The sequence below is a fragment of the Macaca mulatta genome, chromosome 14 (genome assembly GCF_049350105.2).
Source record: "Macaca mulatta isolate MMU2019108-1 chromosome 14, T2T-MMU8v2.0, whole genome shotgun sequence".
In the NCBI taxonomy this organism is placed as follows: domain Eukaryota; kingdom Metazoa; phylum Chordata; class Mammalia; order Primates; family Cercopithecidae; genus Macaca; species Macaca mulatta.
The window spans coordinates 10,989,218-11,004,950 of NC_133419.1; the positions used below are offsets into that span (position 1 = coordinate 10,989,218).

Consider the following 15,733-nt stretch of genomic DNA (forward strand, 5'->3'; position numbering starts at 1 on the left):
ACCCACAGATTCTTTCAATTAAAAAATCACTTGTAAGAAGCTTAAGGGCATTGTTTCTGATAGAAGCATAATAAGGAGATGGGCTTACTTGGGGAGATTTTTAGATGTCTTTTACTTAATGAGTGGGCCCTCCAATAAGATTCAAAGGAGACCCAGTACATTTTAAATTTTTAATAGAATTATATCAGGAGAAACACAGCCAGTTTGGACAGAAATGGACAGAGACAGTAGACAATGAAAATAGACCACTGGACCCTCAAACATTACTGATAAGAATCAGGCTGAGAAAACTGTATGTCTTCAGCTATATGTCAATTTTAATGAAAATGAAAAGATGACTTAGAAGGCAGAACAAACAGCCTGGAGGATGTAGCCAGGAGTCATATAGAACAACTCTTGGGGAATAAATGGATGGGTCTTAGTCATGGAACCTGCAACATTTGCCCAGCTGGGTTTCAGAACTGTTCTGGATCAATGACTTCTCTGTACTTTGCATGACATCTCTTTGAATAGAAATGTCTGTGTTGGTTATACTATGCTCATCACTCCACTGTCTGAGTAATGTGTAGGGGACAGAAAGCTTATCTGTTTAGTTCACAGGTTTACAGATGGAGAGAAACTGTACTTGAGAGGCATGTTTAAGGAAGTGCATGTGAGCAGTCTCATCTTCACCTGGACCTAGTACCTGTTAATGAAATACCAGTGCCAAATCCAAGGACAAATGTCAGAGAACAGATTTGAGAGGAATAGTGTCAGTAATTGGAGGATTGTAAAAACTGGAGAGGAACAAACAAAAGAAATGTGAATCTCTTGCTAAAAAGGCATCCACTGATTTCCCTTTACAGATTAGAATATAGAAAGTACAAGTCCATTCAGGGGCTCTCTGAATGTGCCTATTGAAGGTCCCTGGTGCCTTCAAATGACATAATTTAGATTGGCGACTAGTTTCTACAACTGCTGCTGTCAAATACGTGACTTGTATTAGATGCTTGAGTTGGTAGTGGTAAAAGTAGGAATCTAGAACCTCTTTCATATGTTTCAGTTCCCAACTCAGATTACAAGATTCATAAATGGAAGTGATAGATGAAGGGGTAACACTAGGCAGAATGTATATAACAGGAAGTTATAGGAGATAGACTAGTTCACTTGTTTAGAAGCATGCTGATTGGGAATGAGCCTGGATTTTCACAAGAGCAGTTGAAGGAGTACAGTTGGATACCTCTTTCCACAGTGATTTTTATGGCAATTTGTCCTGCAAATCACCTGATGACATATGAATAATTTGTTTCAGGCACCACCTTGGTCTAGGAACCAAGTCCAGGGAACTTAATTCAATAAATTAAGTAGGTATTTGTTATATAAGATGACTGTCAAAAATTATTGATAGCTATGTTGCTTAGAGGAGGATTGTTGAAAGAGCTTCCTTTCAAGGGGCTATGAATATGCCTGTCCTGAAGGAGCTCTAATACAATTGGGAGATAGGATTTTACATAATTTCAAATATTTCCCTTCTTATATAAAGTATAATCATCAGTTCTTAGACTGGTTTCTTTTTCTTTCATAAAATTTAATTTGAAAAAATATTATAATGCACCAGTAAATGAAAAAAAAGTCACTGGCCATCCTAATGCAGAATGATAACCTGAATGAAAGTATTAATTAGGTGCCTGAAGAACGCCTCTACCGCCCACTAGCGACTGAAAGAAAAATGGGCCACCTTCCTTCCCACAATCGAATTTTTCTACTTATGATCATTATACTTCACCACCAAATGGATACTTTACTCTTATTTATTAATTATTTATTTACATACTTATTTTTTATTATATTTTAAGTTCTGGGGTGCGTGTGCAGAACATGCAGGTTTGTTACATAGGTATACATGTGCCATGGTGGTTTGCTGCACACATCAACCCGTCATCTACATTAGGTATTTCTCCTAATGTTATCCCTCCCTTTGTACCCCACCCCTTGACAGGCCCTGATGTGTGACTTTCCCCTCCCTGTACCTATACGTTCTCATTATTCAGCTCCCACTTATGAGTGAAAACAGGCAGTGTTTGGTTTTCTGTTCCTGTGTTAGTTTGCTGAGAATGATGGTTTCCAGCTTCATCCATGTCCCTGAGAAGGACATGAACTCATTCTTTTTTATGACTGCATAGTATTCCATGGTGTATATATGCCACATTTTCTTTATCCAGTCTATCATTGATGGGCATTTGAGTTGGTTCCAAGTCTTTGCTATTGTGAATAGTGCTACAATAAACATACATGCACATGTGTCTTTATAGTAGAATGGTTTATAATCCTTTGGGTATATATCCCAGTAATGGGATTGCTGGGTCAAATGGTATTTCTAGTTATAGATCCTTGAGGAATCGCCACACTGTCTTCCACAATGGTTGAACTAATTTACACTCCCACCAACAGTGTAAAAGCATTCCTATTTCTCCGCATCCTTGCCAGCATCTGTTGTTTCCTGACATTTTAACGATCACCATTCTAATTGGCATGAGATGGTATCTCATTGTGGTTTTGATTTGCATTTCTCTAATGACTGGTGATGATGAGCTTTTTTTCATATGTTTGTTGGCCACATAAATGTCTTCTTTTGTGGAGTGCCTATTCATATCCTTTGCCCACTTTTTGATGAGGTTTTTTTTTTCCTTGTAAATTTGTTTAAGTTCCTTGTAGATTCTGGATATTAGCCCTTTGTCAGATGGATAGATTGCAAAAGTTTTCTCCCATTCTGTAGGTTCCCTGTTCACTCTGATGATCGTTTCTTTTGCTGTGCAGAAGCTCTTAGTTTAATTGGATCCCATTTGTCAATTTTGGCTTTTGTTGCAACTGCGTTCGGTGTTTTAGTCATGAAGTCTTTGCCCATGCCTATGTCCTGAATGGTATTGCCTAGGTTTTCTTCTAGCGTTTTTTATGGTTTTAGTTCTTACACTTAAATCTTTAATCCATCTTGAGCTCATTTTTGTATAAGGTGTAAAGAAGGGGTCCAGCTTCTGTTTTCTGCATATGGCTAGACAGTTTTCCCGGCACCACTTATTGAATAGGGAATCCTTTCCCCATTGCTTATTTCTGTCAGGTTTATCAAAGATCAGATGGTTGTAGATGTGTAGTGTTATTTCTGAGGCCTCTGTTCTATTCCATTGGTCTATATATCTGTTTTGGTACCAGTACCATGTTGTTTTGGTTACTTTAGTCTTGTAGTATAGTTTGAAGTCAGGTAGTGTGATGCCTCTAGCTTTGTTCTTTTTGTTTAGGATTGTCTTGGCTATATGGGCTCTTTTTTGGTACCATATGAACTTTAAAGTAGTTTTTTTCTAATTCTGTGAAAAAAGTCAGTAGTAGCTTGATGGGGATAGCATTGAATGTATAGATTACTTTGGGCATTATGGCCATTTTCACAATATTGATTCTTCCTACCCCGAGCATGGAATGTTTTTTCATTTGTGTCCTCTCTTATTTCCTTGAGCAGTGGTTTGTAGTTCTTCTTGAAGAGGTCCTTCATATCCTTTGTAAGTTGTATTCCTAGGTATTTTATTTTCTTTGTAGCAATTGTGAATGGGAGTTCACTCATGATTTGGCTCTCTGCTTGTCTATTATTGGTGTATAGAGATGCTCGTGATTTTTCACATTGATTTTGTATCCTGAGACTTTGCTGAAGTTGTTTTCCAGCTTAAGGAGTTTTTCGGGCTGAGACCATGGGGTTTTCTAAATATAGAATAATGTCATCTGCAAACAGAGACAATCTGACTTCCTCTTTTCCTATTTGAATACCATTTATTTCTTTCTCTTGCCTGATTGCCCTGGCCAGAACTTCCAATACTACGCTGAGTAGGAGTAGTGAGAGAGGGCATACTTGTCTTGTGCCAGTTTTTAAAGGGAATGCTTCCAGTTTTTGCCCATTCAATATGATATTGGCTGTAGGTTTGTCATAAATAGCTCTTATTATTTTGAGATGTGTTTAATCAATACCAAGTTTATTGAGTGTTTTTAGCATGAAGGGGTGTTGAATTTTATTGAAGGCCTTTTCCACATCTATTGAGATAATCATGTGATTTTTATCATTGGTTCTGTTTATGTGATGGATTACATTTATTGATTTGTGTATGTTGAAGCAGCCTTGCACCCCAGGGATGAAGCCAACTTGATCGTCGTGGATAAGCTTTTTAATGTGCTGCTGGATGCCGTTTGCTGGTATTTTATTGAGGATTTTCACATGGATCTTCTTCAAGAATATTGGCCTGAAATTATTTTGTGTGTGTGTCTCTGCTAGGTTTTGGCATGAGGATGATGCTCGCCTCATAAAATGAGTTAAGGAGGATTTTTTCTTTTTCTATTGATTGGAATACTTTCAGAAGGAATGCTACCAGCTCCTCTTTGTATCTCTGGTAGAATTTGGGTGTGAATCCATCTGGTCCTGGGCTTTTTTTGGTTGGTAGGCTATTAATTACTGCCTCAATTTCAGAACTTGTTATTTGTCTATTCAGGGATTCAACTTCTTCCTGATTTAGTCTTAGGAGGTGCATGAGTCCAGGAATGTATTCATTATTCTAGATTTTCTATTTTATTTGCATTGAGGTGTTTATAGTATTCTCTGATGGTAGTTTGTATTTCTGTGGGGTCAGTGGTGATCTCTCCTTTATCATTTTTTATTTTGCCTATTTGATTTTTTCTCTCTTTTCTTCTTTATTAGTTTGGCCAGCAGTCTATCTATTTTGTCAATCTTTTTTTTAAAAAAAAAAACCAGTTCCCAGATTCATTGATGTTTTAAAGAGGTTTTTGTATCGCTATCTCCTTCTATTCTTCTGTGATCTTAGTTATTTCTCTTCTGCTAGCTTTTGAATTTGTTTGCTCTTGTTTCTCTCTAGTTCTTCTAATTGTGATATTGGGGTGTTGATTTCAGATCTTTCCTGCTTTCTCCTGTGGGCATTTAGTGCTATAAATTTCCCTCTAATAGTGCTTTGGCTGTGTCCCAGAGATTCTGGTATGTTGTGTCTTTGCTCTCATTCATTTCAAATAACTTTTTTATTTCTGCCTTAATTTCGATATTTACCCAGTAGTCATTCAGGAGTAGGTTGTTCAGTTTCCAGGTAGTTGTGTGGTTTTGAGTGAATTTCTTAATCCTGAGTTCTAATTTGATTGCACTGTGGTCTGAGAGACTGTTTGTTATGATTTCTGTTTTTGCATTTGCTGAGGAGTGTTTTATTTCCAATTATGTGGTGGATTTTAGAATGAGTGCTATGTGATGCTGAGAAGAATGTATATTCTGTTGATTTGAGGTGGAGAGTTCTGTAGATGTCTATTAGGTCGGCCTGTCCAGAGCTGAGTTGAAGTCCTGAATATCCTTGTTAATTTTCTGTCTCATTGGTCTGTCTAATATTGACAGTGGGGTGTTAAAGTCTCCCACTATTATTGTATGGGAGTCTAAGTCTCTTTGTAGGTCTCTAAGAACTTGCTTTATGAATCTGGGTGCTCCTATATTGGGTGCATATATATTTAGGATAGTTAGCTCTTTTTGTTGAATTTATCCCTTTACCATTATTTAATGCACTTCTTTGTCTTTTTTGATCTTTGTTGGTTTAAAATCTGTTTTATCAGAGACTAGGATTGTAAACCCTGCTTTTTTTCTTTCCATTTGCTTGGTAAATATTTCTCCATCCCTTTATTTTGAGCCTATGTGTGTCTTTACATGTGAGATGGGTCTCCTGAATACAGCACACTGATGGGTCTTGACTCTTTATCCAATTTGCCCATCTGTGCCTATTAATTGGGGCATTTAGCCCACTTACATTTAATGTTAATATTGTTATATGTGAATATGGTCCTGTCATTATGATGCTAGCTGGTTATTTTCCCCATTAGTTGATGTGGTTTCTTCATAGTGTCGATGGTCTTTACATTTTGGTTTGTTTTTTGCAGTGGCTGGTACCAGTTTTTCCTTTCCATATTTAGTGCTTCCTTCAGGAACTCTTTAAGGCATGCCTGATGGTGACAAAATCCCTCAGCATTTGCTTGTCTGGAAAGAATTTTATTTCTTCCTCACTTATGAAGCTTAGTTTGGCTGGATATGAAATTCTGGATTGAAAATTATTTTCTTTAGGAATGCTGAATATTGGCCCCCACTCTCTTCTGGCTTGTAGGGTTTCTGCAGAGAGATCCACTGTTAGTCTGATGGGCTTCCCTTTGTGGGTAACCTGGCCTTTCTCTCTGGCTGCACTTAACATTTTTTCCTTCATCTCAACCTTGGTGAATGTGATGATTATGTGTCTTGAGGTTGCTCTTCTAGAGGAGTGTCTTTGTGGTGTTCTCTGTACTTCCTGAATTTGAATGTTGGCCTGCCTTGCTAGGTTGGGGAAGTTCTCCTGGATAATATCCTGAAGAGTGTTTTCTAACTTGATTCCATTCTCTCCGTCACTTTCAGGTACACCAATCAAACACAGATTTGGTCTTTTCATATAGTCTCATGTTTCTTGGAGGCTTTGTTTGTTTCTTTTCACCCTTTTTTCTCTAATCTTGTCTTCTCACTTTATTTCATTAATTTGATCTTCAATCACTGATATCCTTTCTTCTACTTGATGGAATTGGCTGTTGAAGCTTGTGTATGCTTCGTGAAGGTCTCGTACTGAGGTTTTCAGCTCCATCAGGTCATTTAAGCTCTTCTCTACACTGGTTATTCTAGTTAGCCATTCGTCTAAACTTTTTTCAAGGTTTAGTTTCCTTGCAATGGGTTATAACATGCTCCTTTAGCTCAGAGAAGTTTGTTATTACCAACCTTCTGATGCCTCTCTCTGTCAACTTGTCAAACTTATTCTCCATCCAGTTTTGTTCCCTTGCTGGCGAGTAGTTGTGGTCCTTTGGAGGAGAAGAGGTGTTCTGGTTTTTGGAATTTTCAGCCTTTCTGCTCTGGTTTCTCCCCATTTTTGTGGTTTTATCTATCTTTGGTCTTTGATGTTGGTGACCAATGAATGGGGTTTTGGTGTGGACGTCCTTTTTGTTGATGTTGATGCTATTCCTTTCTGTTTGTTAGCTTTCCTTCTAACAGTCAGGCCCCTCAGCTGCAGGTCTGTTGGAGTTTGCTGGAGGTCCACTCCAGACCCTGTTTGCCTGGGTATCACCAGCAGAGGCTGCAGAACAGCAAATATTTCTGCCTGATCCTTCCTCTGGAAGTTTTGTCCCAGAGGGGCACCCATCTGTATGAGACGTCTGTCGGCCCCCACTGGGAGGTGTCTCCCCATCAGGAATCACAGGGGTCAGGGACCCACGTGAGTAGGCAGTCTGTCTGTTATTGGAGCTCGAACGCCGTGCTGGAAGAACCACTGCTGTCTTCAGAGCTGTCAGGCAGGGAGGTTTAAATCTGCAGATGCTGTCTCCTGCCTTTTGTTCAGCTATGCCCTGCCCCCAGAGGCGGAATATAGAGAGGCAGTAGGCCTTGCTGAGCTGCGGTGGGCTCTGCCCAGTTCGAACTTCCCTGCCGCTTTGTTTACACTGTGAACATAGAACCGTCCACTCAAGCCTCAGCAGTGGCGGATGCCCCTCTCCCCGCCAAGCTCCAGCATCCCAGATTGATCTCAGACTGCTGTGCTAGCAGCGAGCAAGGCTCCATGGGCATGGGACCTGCCTAGTCAGGCTCGGGAGGGAATCTCCTGGTCTGCTGCTTGCCGTGACCCTGGGAAAAGTGCAGTATTTGGGCAGAAGTGTACTGTTCCTCCAGGTACAGTCACTCACAGCTTCCCTTGACTAGGAAAGGGAAATCCTCCAACCCCTTGCACTTCCGGGTGAGGTGATGCCCTGCCCTGCTTTGGCTCACCATCTATGGGCTGCACCCACTGTCCAACCAGTCCCAATGAGATGAACCAGGTACCTCAGCTGGAAATGCAGAAATCACCCGTCTTCTGTATTGATCTCACTGGGAGCTGCAGACTGAAGCTGTTCCTATTCGGCCATCTTGGAAGTGATGTATCTCAAACTTTTAACCAGTTCTTTCCAGAAGAAAAATTTGAAACATTAAGGGAAAACTGTTGGGTAAAAGATCCATCTGCTTTTTGAAACCCTGAATCAATAATTGAGCTAAACTTGGTGCCTGAAGAAGAGAATGAATTAGTGCAGCTTAGTTCTTCATATACATTAAAGAATGATTATGAGACCTTAAGTTTATCAGCATTTTGGATTAAGGTAAAGGACGACTTTCCATTGTTAAGTCAAAAGAGTGTCCTGCTATTACTACCACTCACAACAACTAGTTAGTGTGAACTAGGGTTTTCTATCTTAACCCAGTTAAAAACAAAGGAAAGAAATGGGCTGAATGGTACAGCAGCTATGCAGGTAGAATTATTTTCCTGTGTTCCAGACTGGAATGAACTTATGAACAGGCAAGCACACCCATCATAATAAATAAAATCTTACCTAAAAAAAGATGTGCAAATGGCTAATAGGTATATGAAAATCTGCTCAACATCACCTATTATAAGGGAAGTGCAAGTCACTTGAATGGGAGAAGCCATTTGCAAAGTGCTCATCCTAAGGGGACTAATAGGTATTCTATACAAGAATAACAATTCAACTATAGAAAACCAAACAATCCCACTAAAAATGGACAATATTTTTCAAAAGAAGACATACAAATGACCAATAGTATATGAAAAATGCTCAACACTAATTATCAGGGATTGTAAATCAAAACCACAATGAGATATTATCTCATCACAGAATGTTTATTATTAAAAAGACAGATACACACACACTCACACAGACACACACACACACACCCCCAGATGCTGGTGAGGGTGCAGAGAAAAGGGTACTCTTAGACATGGTGGGAATGTAAAATAGTGCAACCATTATGGAAAACAGTATGGATATTTCTCAGAAAAACTAAAACTAGAACTACCACATGATGCAGCAATCCCACTACAGGGTATCTATCCAAAAGAAATGAAATTATTGTTTCAAAGGGATACCTTTGACTCCCAGGTTTATCACAATGCTATTCCCAGTAGCACAGATATGGAATCAACCTAAGTGTTCATCAATGACTGACTGGAAAAGAAAAATGGTGTGGGTGTGTGTGTGTGTGTGTGTGTGTGTGTGCGCGCGCGCGCGCACGCATATGTACGTGTTTATATGCACTATTTGTTTTCTGGATACACACCTACACCCACACTCATACGTACCCACATCCACACACATACCCATACACATATATACATATACACTATTCAGCCAGTAAAAAGAGTGGAATCCTTTTCCAGCAACATGGATGGAACTGGGTGTCATTATGATAAGTGACATAAGGGAGGCACAAAAAGATAAATGCCACATGTTCTCACTCAAATGTGGGAGCTAAAAACTGGATCTCATGGACATCAAGAATAGGATAGATATCAGGAACTGGGAAAGGGAGGAGAAGAGAGGTTGTTTATGGATACAAACATGCAGTTAGATTGAAGAAATCATCCTAATGTTTGATAGCAGACTAGGATGACCATATGTAGCAATATTATTAAGTATATTGCAAAGTAACTAGAAGAGAAGACTGGAAATGATAACAACACCTAAAAATGATAAACATGCATACATGCATGGTGATGGATATCCCAAATTACCCTGGCTTGATTATTACTCATTCCATACATTGTCACAACGTGTCAATAAAAAAAACTAAAATGTTGATTTGACACATAATAAAGCTTACTTGTCAGTGAAAAGATTAAACTCCCATAAAAAAATTATCTTCTGCAAACAAGAGAATTTGACTTCTTCCTTTCCAATTTGGATGCCCTTTGTTTGTTTCTCTTGCCTAATTGCTCTGACTGGGACTTTCGATATTACGTTGCATAAACGTGGTAAAAGTGGGCATCCTTGTTTGAGTCAGTGGACTGGGAGAGGCAGACCCACCCTTAGTCTGGGGGGACACCATCGTATCAGCTGCCAGTGCAGCTAGAATAAAGCAGGCAGAAGAAGAGGGAAAGGGCAGACTTGCTGAGTCTTCTGGCCTTCATCTTTCTCCCCTGCTGGATACTTCCTGCCCTCAAACATCCGACTTCAAGCTCTTCAGCTTTTGAACTCTTGGACTTATACCAGTGATTTGCCAGGGGTTCTCAGGCTTTTGGCCACAGACTGAAGGCTGCATGGTCGGCTTCCCTACTTTTGGGGTTTTGGGACTCGCACTGGCTTCTTGGCTCCTCAGCTTGCAGATGGCCTAGTGTGGGACTTCATCCCGTGACTGTGTGAGTCAGTTCTCCTAATAAACTCACTTTCATGTACACATATATCCTATTATTTCAGTTCCTTTAGATAACCCTGACTAATGCAAGATATAAAGTTGAATTGTTAGTCATGTATTTCCGATTCGTTGGCTAATGCTATTTATTCCATAATTTGGTGTTTCCTCTAAAAATGTACAATGCTGAAATTGTTACACATTAGATGTTATACATACTAAAGTCTACTTTTGAATTTCTTTGTTTTGTAAATGCATCTGCTAACAATGTTATGAATATTACAACTTAGGATAAAGCTCTGTGTATCTACCCCACTTACCTGACAGTCACATTTTCACTCCCTGATCTTCCTTTTTCTGAACCAAATGTCTACTATTAATTCCTAGATAAATTTGAATTTATTTTTCAAGTTTTTGTAAAAGTATCAGATTTTTCATTGTACTTATCCCACCAATTACTCTATCAAATAATTGAAGAAGAAACATTGTGTTTAATATCATTCAATCTTCCTATCCAGAAATTTGCTAGGGACCTGCAACTATATAGTCTACTATGATTTATTTTAAAGTGTTATGTAATTTTCTTCAAACTTTTTCTATGATTATTTGTAGATAGCTTATATTTATTTAGTACCACAATTGTGAAGTAAATCTACTTATTCACTATATCTTGTTATTTATTTTAATTTCTTTCTTTCTTTCTTTTTTTTGGGACAGCATCTCGCTCTGTCACCAGGCTGGAGTGCAGTGACCCGATCTTGGCTCATTGCAATTTCTGCCTCCCGGGTTCAAGTGATTCTCCTGCCTCAGTCTCCCAAGTAGCTGGAATTAAAGGCATGTGCCACTACGCCCAGCTAAGTTTTGTATTTTTTTTTAGTAGAGACAGGGTTTCACCATGTTGGCCAGGGTGGTCTCGATCTCCTGACCTTGTGATCCGCCCGCCTCAGCCTCCCAAAGTGCTGGGATTACAGGCGTGAGCCACCGCGCCCAGCCCTGTTATTTATTTTCTAGATTTTGCTAGTGTCTAGGAACAGTCCTGATTGTTCCCTTCATTTGGCTCATTGATCAGCAGTCAGCTCCCGGAATTCCTTAAAACTGTGTTACTTCCATGCTGGGACCCTCCTGCTTTGGTTCTCTGGAGTCTTTTCTCCTGAAACAAACACAAAGAAACCAACAAACAAAAAATCACAAAAATGAAAAGACATGGACTAAGCATCTAAGTCTTGTATTCTTTAGGGCATGTTGATTCTTTGTCCATTAGCTTTGGTAAAAACCATATCTCTGTCCCCAAGGGACTGAGTGAACCTTGTGAAGTAAAAGATGAAGCTCCCAGATTAGGATCTGGGAAGGCAGCTTGGATACCTTCTAGTTGTCATCCTTGGACACCTGGTGCAAGCTTGTCCAGCCCATGGCCCACAGGTTGCTTGTGGCCCAGGATGGCTTCGAACGTGGCCCAACACAAATTTGTAAACTTTCTTAAAACATTATGAGATATTTTTGTGATTTTTTTTTTAACTCATCAGATATTATTAGTGTTAGCGTATTTTATGTGTGGCCCAAGACAATTCTTATTCCATTGTAGCCCAGGGAAGCCAAAAGATTGGCTATCCCTGCATCTGCAGACTCTCCCACAGATTCTTCAGTGGCCTAGTAGTCAGGCCTGTAAGCACCGGCAGTCTCAGACAGCTTACAGACACCCATTGGCTTGCGGGTTCCCCAGGGATGAAAATCTGGTGTTTGGATCTCTGCATGTTTGTACAATACCTTCAAGAGTGTGCATATCACACTAGGGCAGGGAGGGAAGAGGAGACCTAATTTTGGCTTCTTCACTACGAACCTTTGACAAGCTGGGCAGAGCTGGTCTGTGTGATCTGGAGAGCCTCAGGGGATGTCTGAGGTCACTGTGGGAAGGCATGAGGCTGTACCCAGACCTAAGGCACTGATTACATGGGAAAATCCTCAGTCTACGCCTTTTGGGAGGACAGTGGCCCTAAATGGTATCTTGCCTTCCTCAGCACAGACCTATAGCACCCAGATCCTCTGAGGGGCAACTGGGCTGTTTACTCACTCATTTTTCTCATCCTGGATGGTGTCAGACAGAGGCTTGTTCCTGGTTTCAGGAAGGAGGAGGAAAGCAAAGCCGGAGATGAAGGGGAAGACTCCATAGATGATCCAGGGCAGGGGTGGAGAATATACACTTACGATGATCATGAGGAGAGCCAGGGCTCCTGCAATATTAGCAAAGGTTGCATTGATTCCCATAGCTCTTGCCCTTTGAGTGGAAACAGCAATACAAGAATATCTGTTAAAAATCCACACAGGCAATTTGTGATTTATCATTTTGCTCTCATTATGGGGAAACATTTAGACACACAGAGGTGACGAAATACTCCTGTGTTTGAAATTTTCACTTTTATTTGCTGGCAATTAATTTTTCAGGTCACAAGTGCATTAGATGCATTTTCATCATCTAGGAAATACTGCTATCCTTTAGCACCAACCTCTTAGGTGACTCAGAAGGTTATGTGGGATGCTATAATACATCAAAGGACTTAACACAGTGGCGAAAAGTCAGCTTGAGATAAAGTTGGTCTATAATTATTTGTGTTTATGACTGTTACAATTTATTTTCTTAACTAACCAGTCTTAGATTTCTTCCCGCAAAAAGTGTCAATTATCTGAGAAAGGTCCATTTTGAGCCTAACAGAGCATACATAAGGTTTCGTACCTGATTACGGTGGGAATTACTTCATTTCCATGGGCAAAAGCAAGGGTATTGGCAAGGGAAGACGCTCCTAAGCCCAGCGTTGCCAAAACCTCACGCAGCGTCTGCATTTCTGGAGAAAGGAAGAACACAAGGCCTTAGGAAATTTCAGCTGAAGGAATCAGCATCCCCCAGGCTAGAAGTGAAAAGGACTGTATTGGAGGTGTTCGCAAGGTTAAAACGTACTGTCAGGAAACTGCACAGGGGCAAAGAATGTGCAGTGGCTGATAGCTGAGAAACGTGATTTATCTTCACCTTGTGGCTTAAACAGCGAATAAAAAGGATCTGAGCTATTACTTCACTTCTCACTATGTATCAGAGATACGCCATAGCAAGAGAGAGGCATGTAAGTTGAGCTGAATGCTTTTTCATTTATTCCGTCCAGGGACTCCTCTGCCTAGCTGGTAGAACTGTCATGTGTGCAGTACTTGGGAGTGTAAGACCCATCCGTGTTCTCCTGGCCTTTAAAACCTAGGTACATACACAGTATTGACATGGGGCTAGGGTTGCAGAAGAGAGTCATAAAAGATCAAGAGTTCTATGTTAGGAGAGAAGCTAGAGAGTATCAGTGTTTTAAGGATCAGGAATAAGGACCTCGAAAAGAGGAAGAAAGTCAGACTTTAGAAAGCATTGAAGGGAAGTTTCAGAGCCTTGTTTCTATCCAGCTGAAGAAATCCCGTAATAGCCTCATGACACTGGAGGGTTCTGTTGCTTTGTAGCACACTCGGATCATTGCTGGCATTCAAGAAGGGGAGTGGAGCACACCAATCTGGGATCCTGTTACATACATTACTACACTAAGAGTTAGGTGAAGACTGGTGGCCACCTGGGTTCCCTTACTTATTACATATGATCAGTTAATTTCTTAAAATAGAATCTACAAGAGGCTATTAACTGACAATTTCTTCATTTCTACTGTACAGTTCTTTACATAAAGATGGGGCACTTTTGTTCCCTTGAAGTCAAGATGACTCCCCTAAACCAGGATTGTAGTTAAGGTGACCTAATACAAGGCCCACAGGTAGATACATGGGAATTGGGATACTTTGTCACTGAAGCTGTAGTAATAAGAAAGAGCCCGGACAGAGGAAGTAGTAGTATTATGTCCTCATGTTGGGAAACAATGACAAGGCCTATACCTCAATACTCATTTAAATAAGTTTGATCGGCCAAAGAGTAAGTAAGTGATTGCTGTTGTAGAGAAACCGTCAGAAATAAATGGCTTCAGTTTCTTAGTATTTCTTGAATATGATGAGGACAACCATATAATAGAGCCAACCTTTACTCATCTGTGACTCGTTTTCCAGCAACTTGTGGCAGAATCTGTCCCAAATCCCCAGATTATTGTCAGGAAATCCTGAGAACCCAAATCTCCCTTTCCTTCTGGCTTCAGATAGGTGTGACCAGTACAATCCCTGAGAAGAGAGGGAAAGGCATTTTCTTTCTTCCACCTGTGATCTTTTCTCACCTTGTGGCACAAGTATGATGGCCAGAAGGCAGATTGCCAGGAGGAACATGAGAAGCATCTGGCTTGCTCGACGGTTCATGTATTTCAGTGCCCAAGGTGCAACGCAATTGGCCAAGAGGATGACTGCACCAAAGAGCGTCTGCAACAGGGAAACATTATTCCCCAGATGCTGGACGTTGAGATTAAGGCCAAAATAGGCCATGAAGTTTGCAAATCTGTGGTGATTAAAAAGGAAAGGCACATATTATAATCCGTGCAGCCTACATCCTACAAATGAGAATAATATTGGCCCAGGCAGCTAGGGATTGTTAAAGTATAAAGGCTGGGTCTATTGCGTGGAATATTTTCTTGCAATGTGATTTTTAAAAATCTATTAAGTGACAATGATAACATTATGGAACTCTTTGTGAAGAAGTTATTAATACTAGACAAGAGGCTGGAAGTTAGACGCTTAAATATGTTCAGAAAGGGTTACAGACTGCGTCTTATGAAGCATGATAATTTCTGAGGAGTTGTCAAAGGTAGCTTCTATTTGATAAAAATGAGACAAAAGTCTTATACTACCTACAAAGATGATGACTAAAGGTGTGGGAAAAGAAGAGAGTTCCATTTGAAAACGCTGCCACCTTCCTCCGCAAAAGCACACCACGTCTCAAACTCATATTGCAACCACCAAGTTCTGTCTCTCAAAGCTAAAATAAGTGTCAAAGAGAACTGAAGATACCACAATATGTTGAGTTTTAAATTACCATAAAATGATGGTAAGATGATGATGGTCATAATTGTCATTAATTTTTTGGAAGACAGCAAGTGTTTTATGGATGATTAAACTATAGGGCCTGGGATTTATTTATTTATTATAACTAATTGCTTTTATTAGTATTCTAAAGCCAATTTGCTCACATGACAACAAAAACCACTGCAAGACAATTCACTATCCTGAGGGCCATAAAATTAAAAGTAAAAATTTACAGATATTAGTCAAACTCCCAGTGAGTACCTCAGGAGCTGAAATGTCCATTTACCTCCATTACAATCAGAAATGTCACTAAAATGTACAACTTATTGAGTGACAGATTGTATATCCACAGCATTCACTGTGTAGGTGGTCCTGTGTAGTAAATCCAGAATGGAACAAGGAAACCTATTTTTATATTACTTATGTTTAATGGCATATAACCTCGTGATGGTTTTATTAGCATAGAAAGGAGTCAATAATTTTTATTATGTATTCAGTATACATATGTATCTTATCGGAGGGAATTCT

At 39.9% G+C, this 15,733-nt stretch overlaps 2 protein-coding genes across 2 annotated transcripts in view; one reads left to right on the top strand and one right to left on the bottom strand.

The window, feature by feature from the left end:
• Nucleotides 1–15,733, top strand: part of SLC22A8 (solute carrier family 22 member 8) — a 132,135-nt gene that overhangs the window by 52,974 nt on the left and 63,428 nt on the right. The window lies entirely within an intron of this gene.
• Nucleotides 10,366–15,733, bottom strand: part of SLC22A9 (solute carrier family 22 member 9) — a 46,991-nt gene continuing 41,623 nt past the window's right edge. The window contains exons 2-5 of the mRNA XM_077962608.1: nt 14,467–14,681; nt 12,963–13,071; nt 12,303–12,506; nt 10,366–11,384 (exon numbers count right to left, since the gene is read on the bottom strand). Coding sequence (XP_077818734.1) covers nt 11,324–11,384; nt 12,303–12,506; nt 12,963–13,071; nt 14,467–14,668 — 576 coding nt within the window. The 5' untranslated portion in view covers nt 14,669–14,681 and the 3' untranslated portion in view covers nt 10,366–11,323. The remainder of the gene's footprint in view (nt 11,385–12,302; nt 12,507–12,962; nt 13,072–14,466; nt 14,682–15,733) is intronic.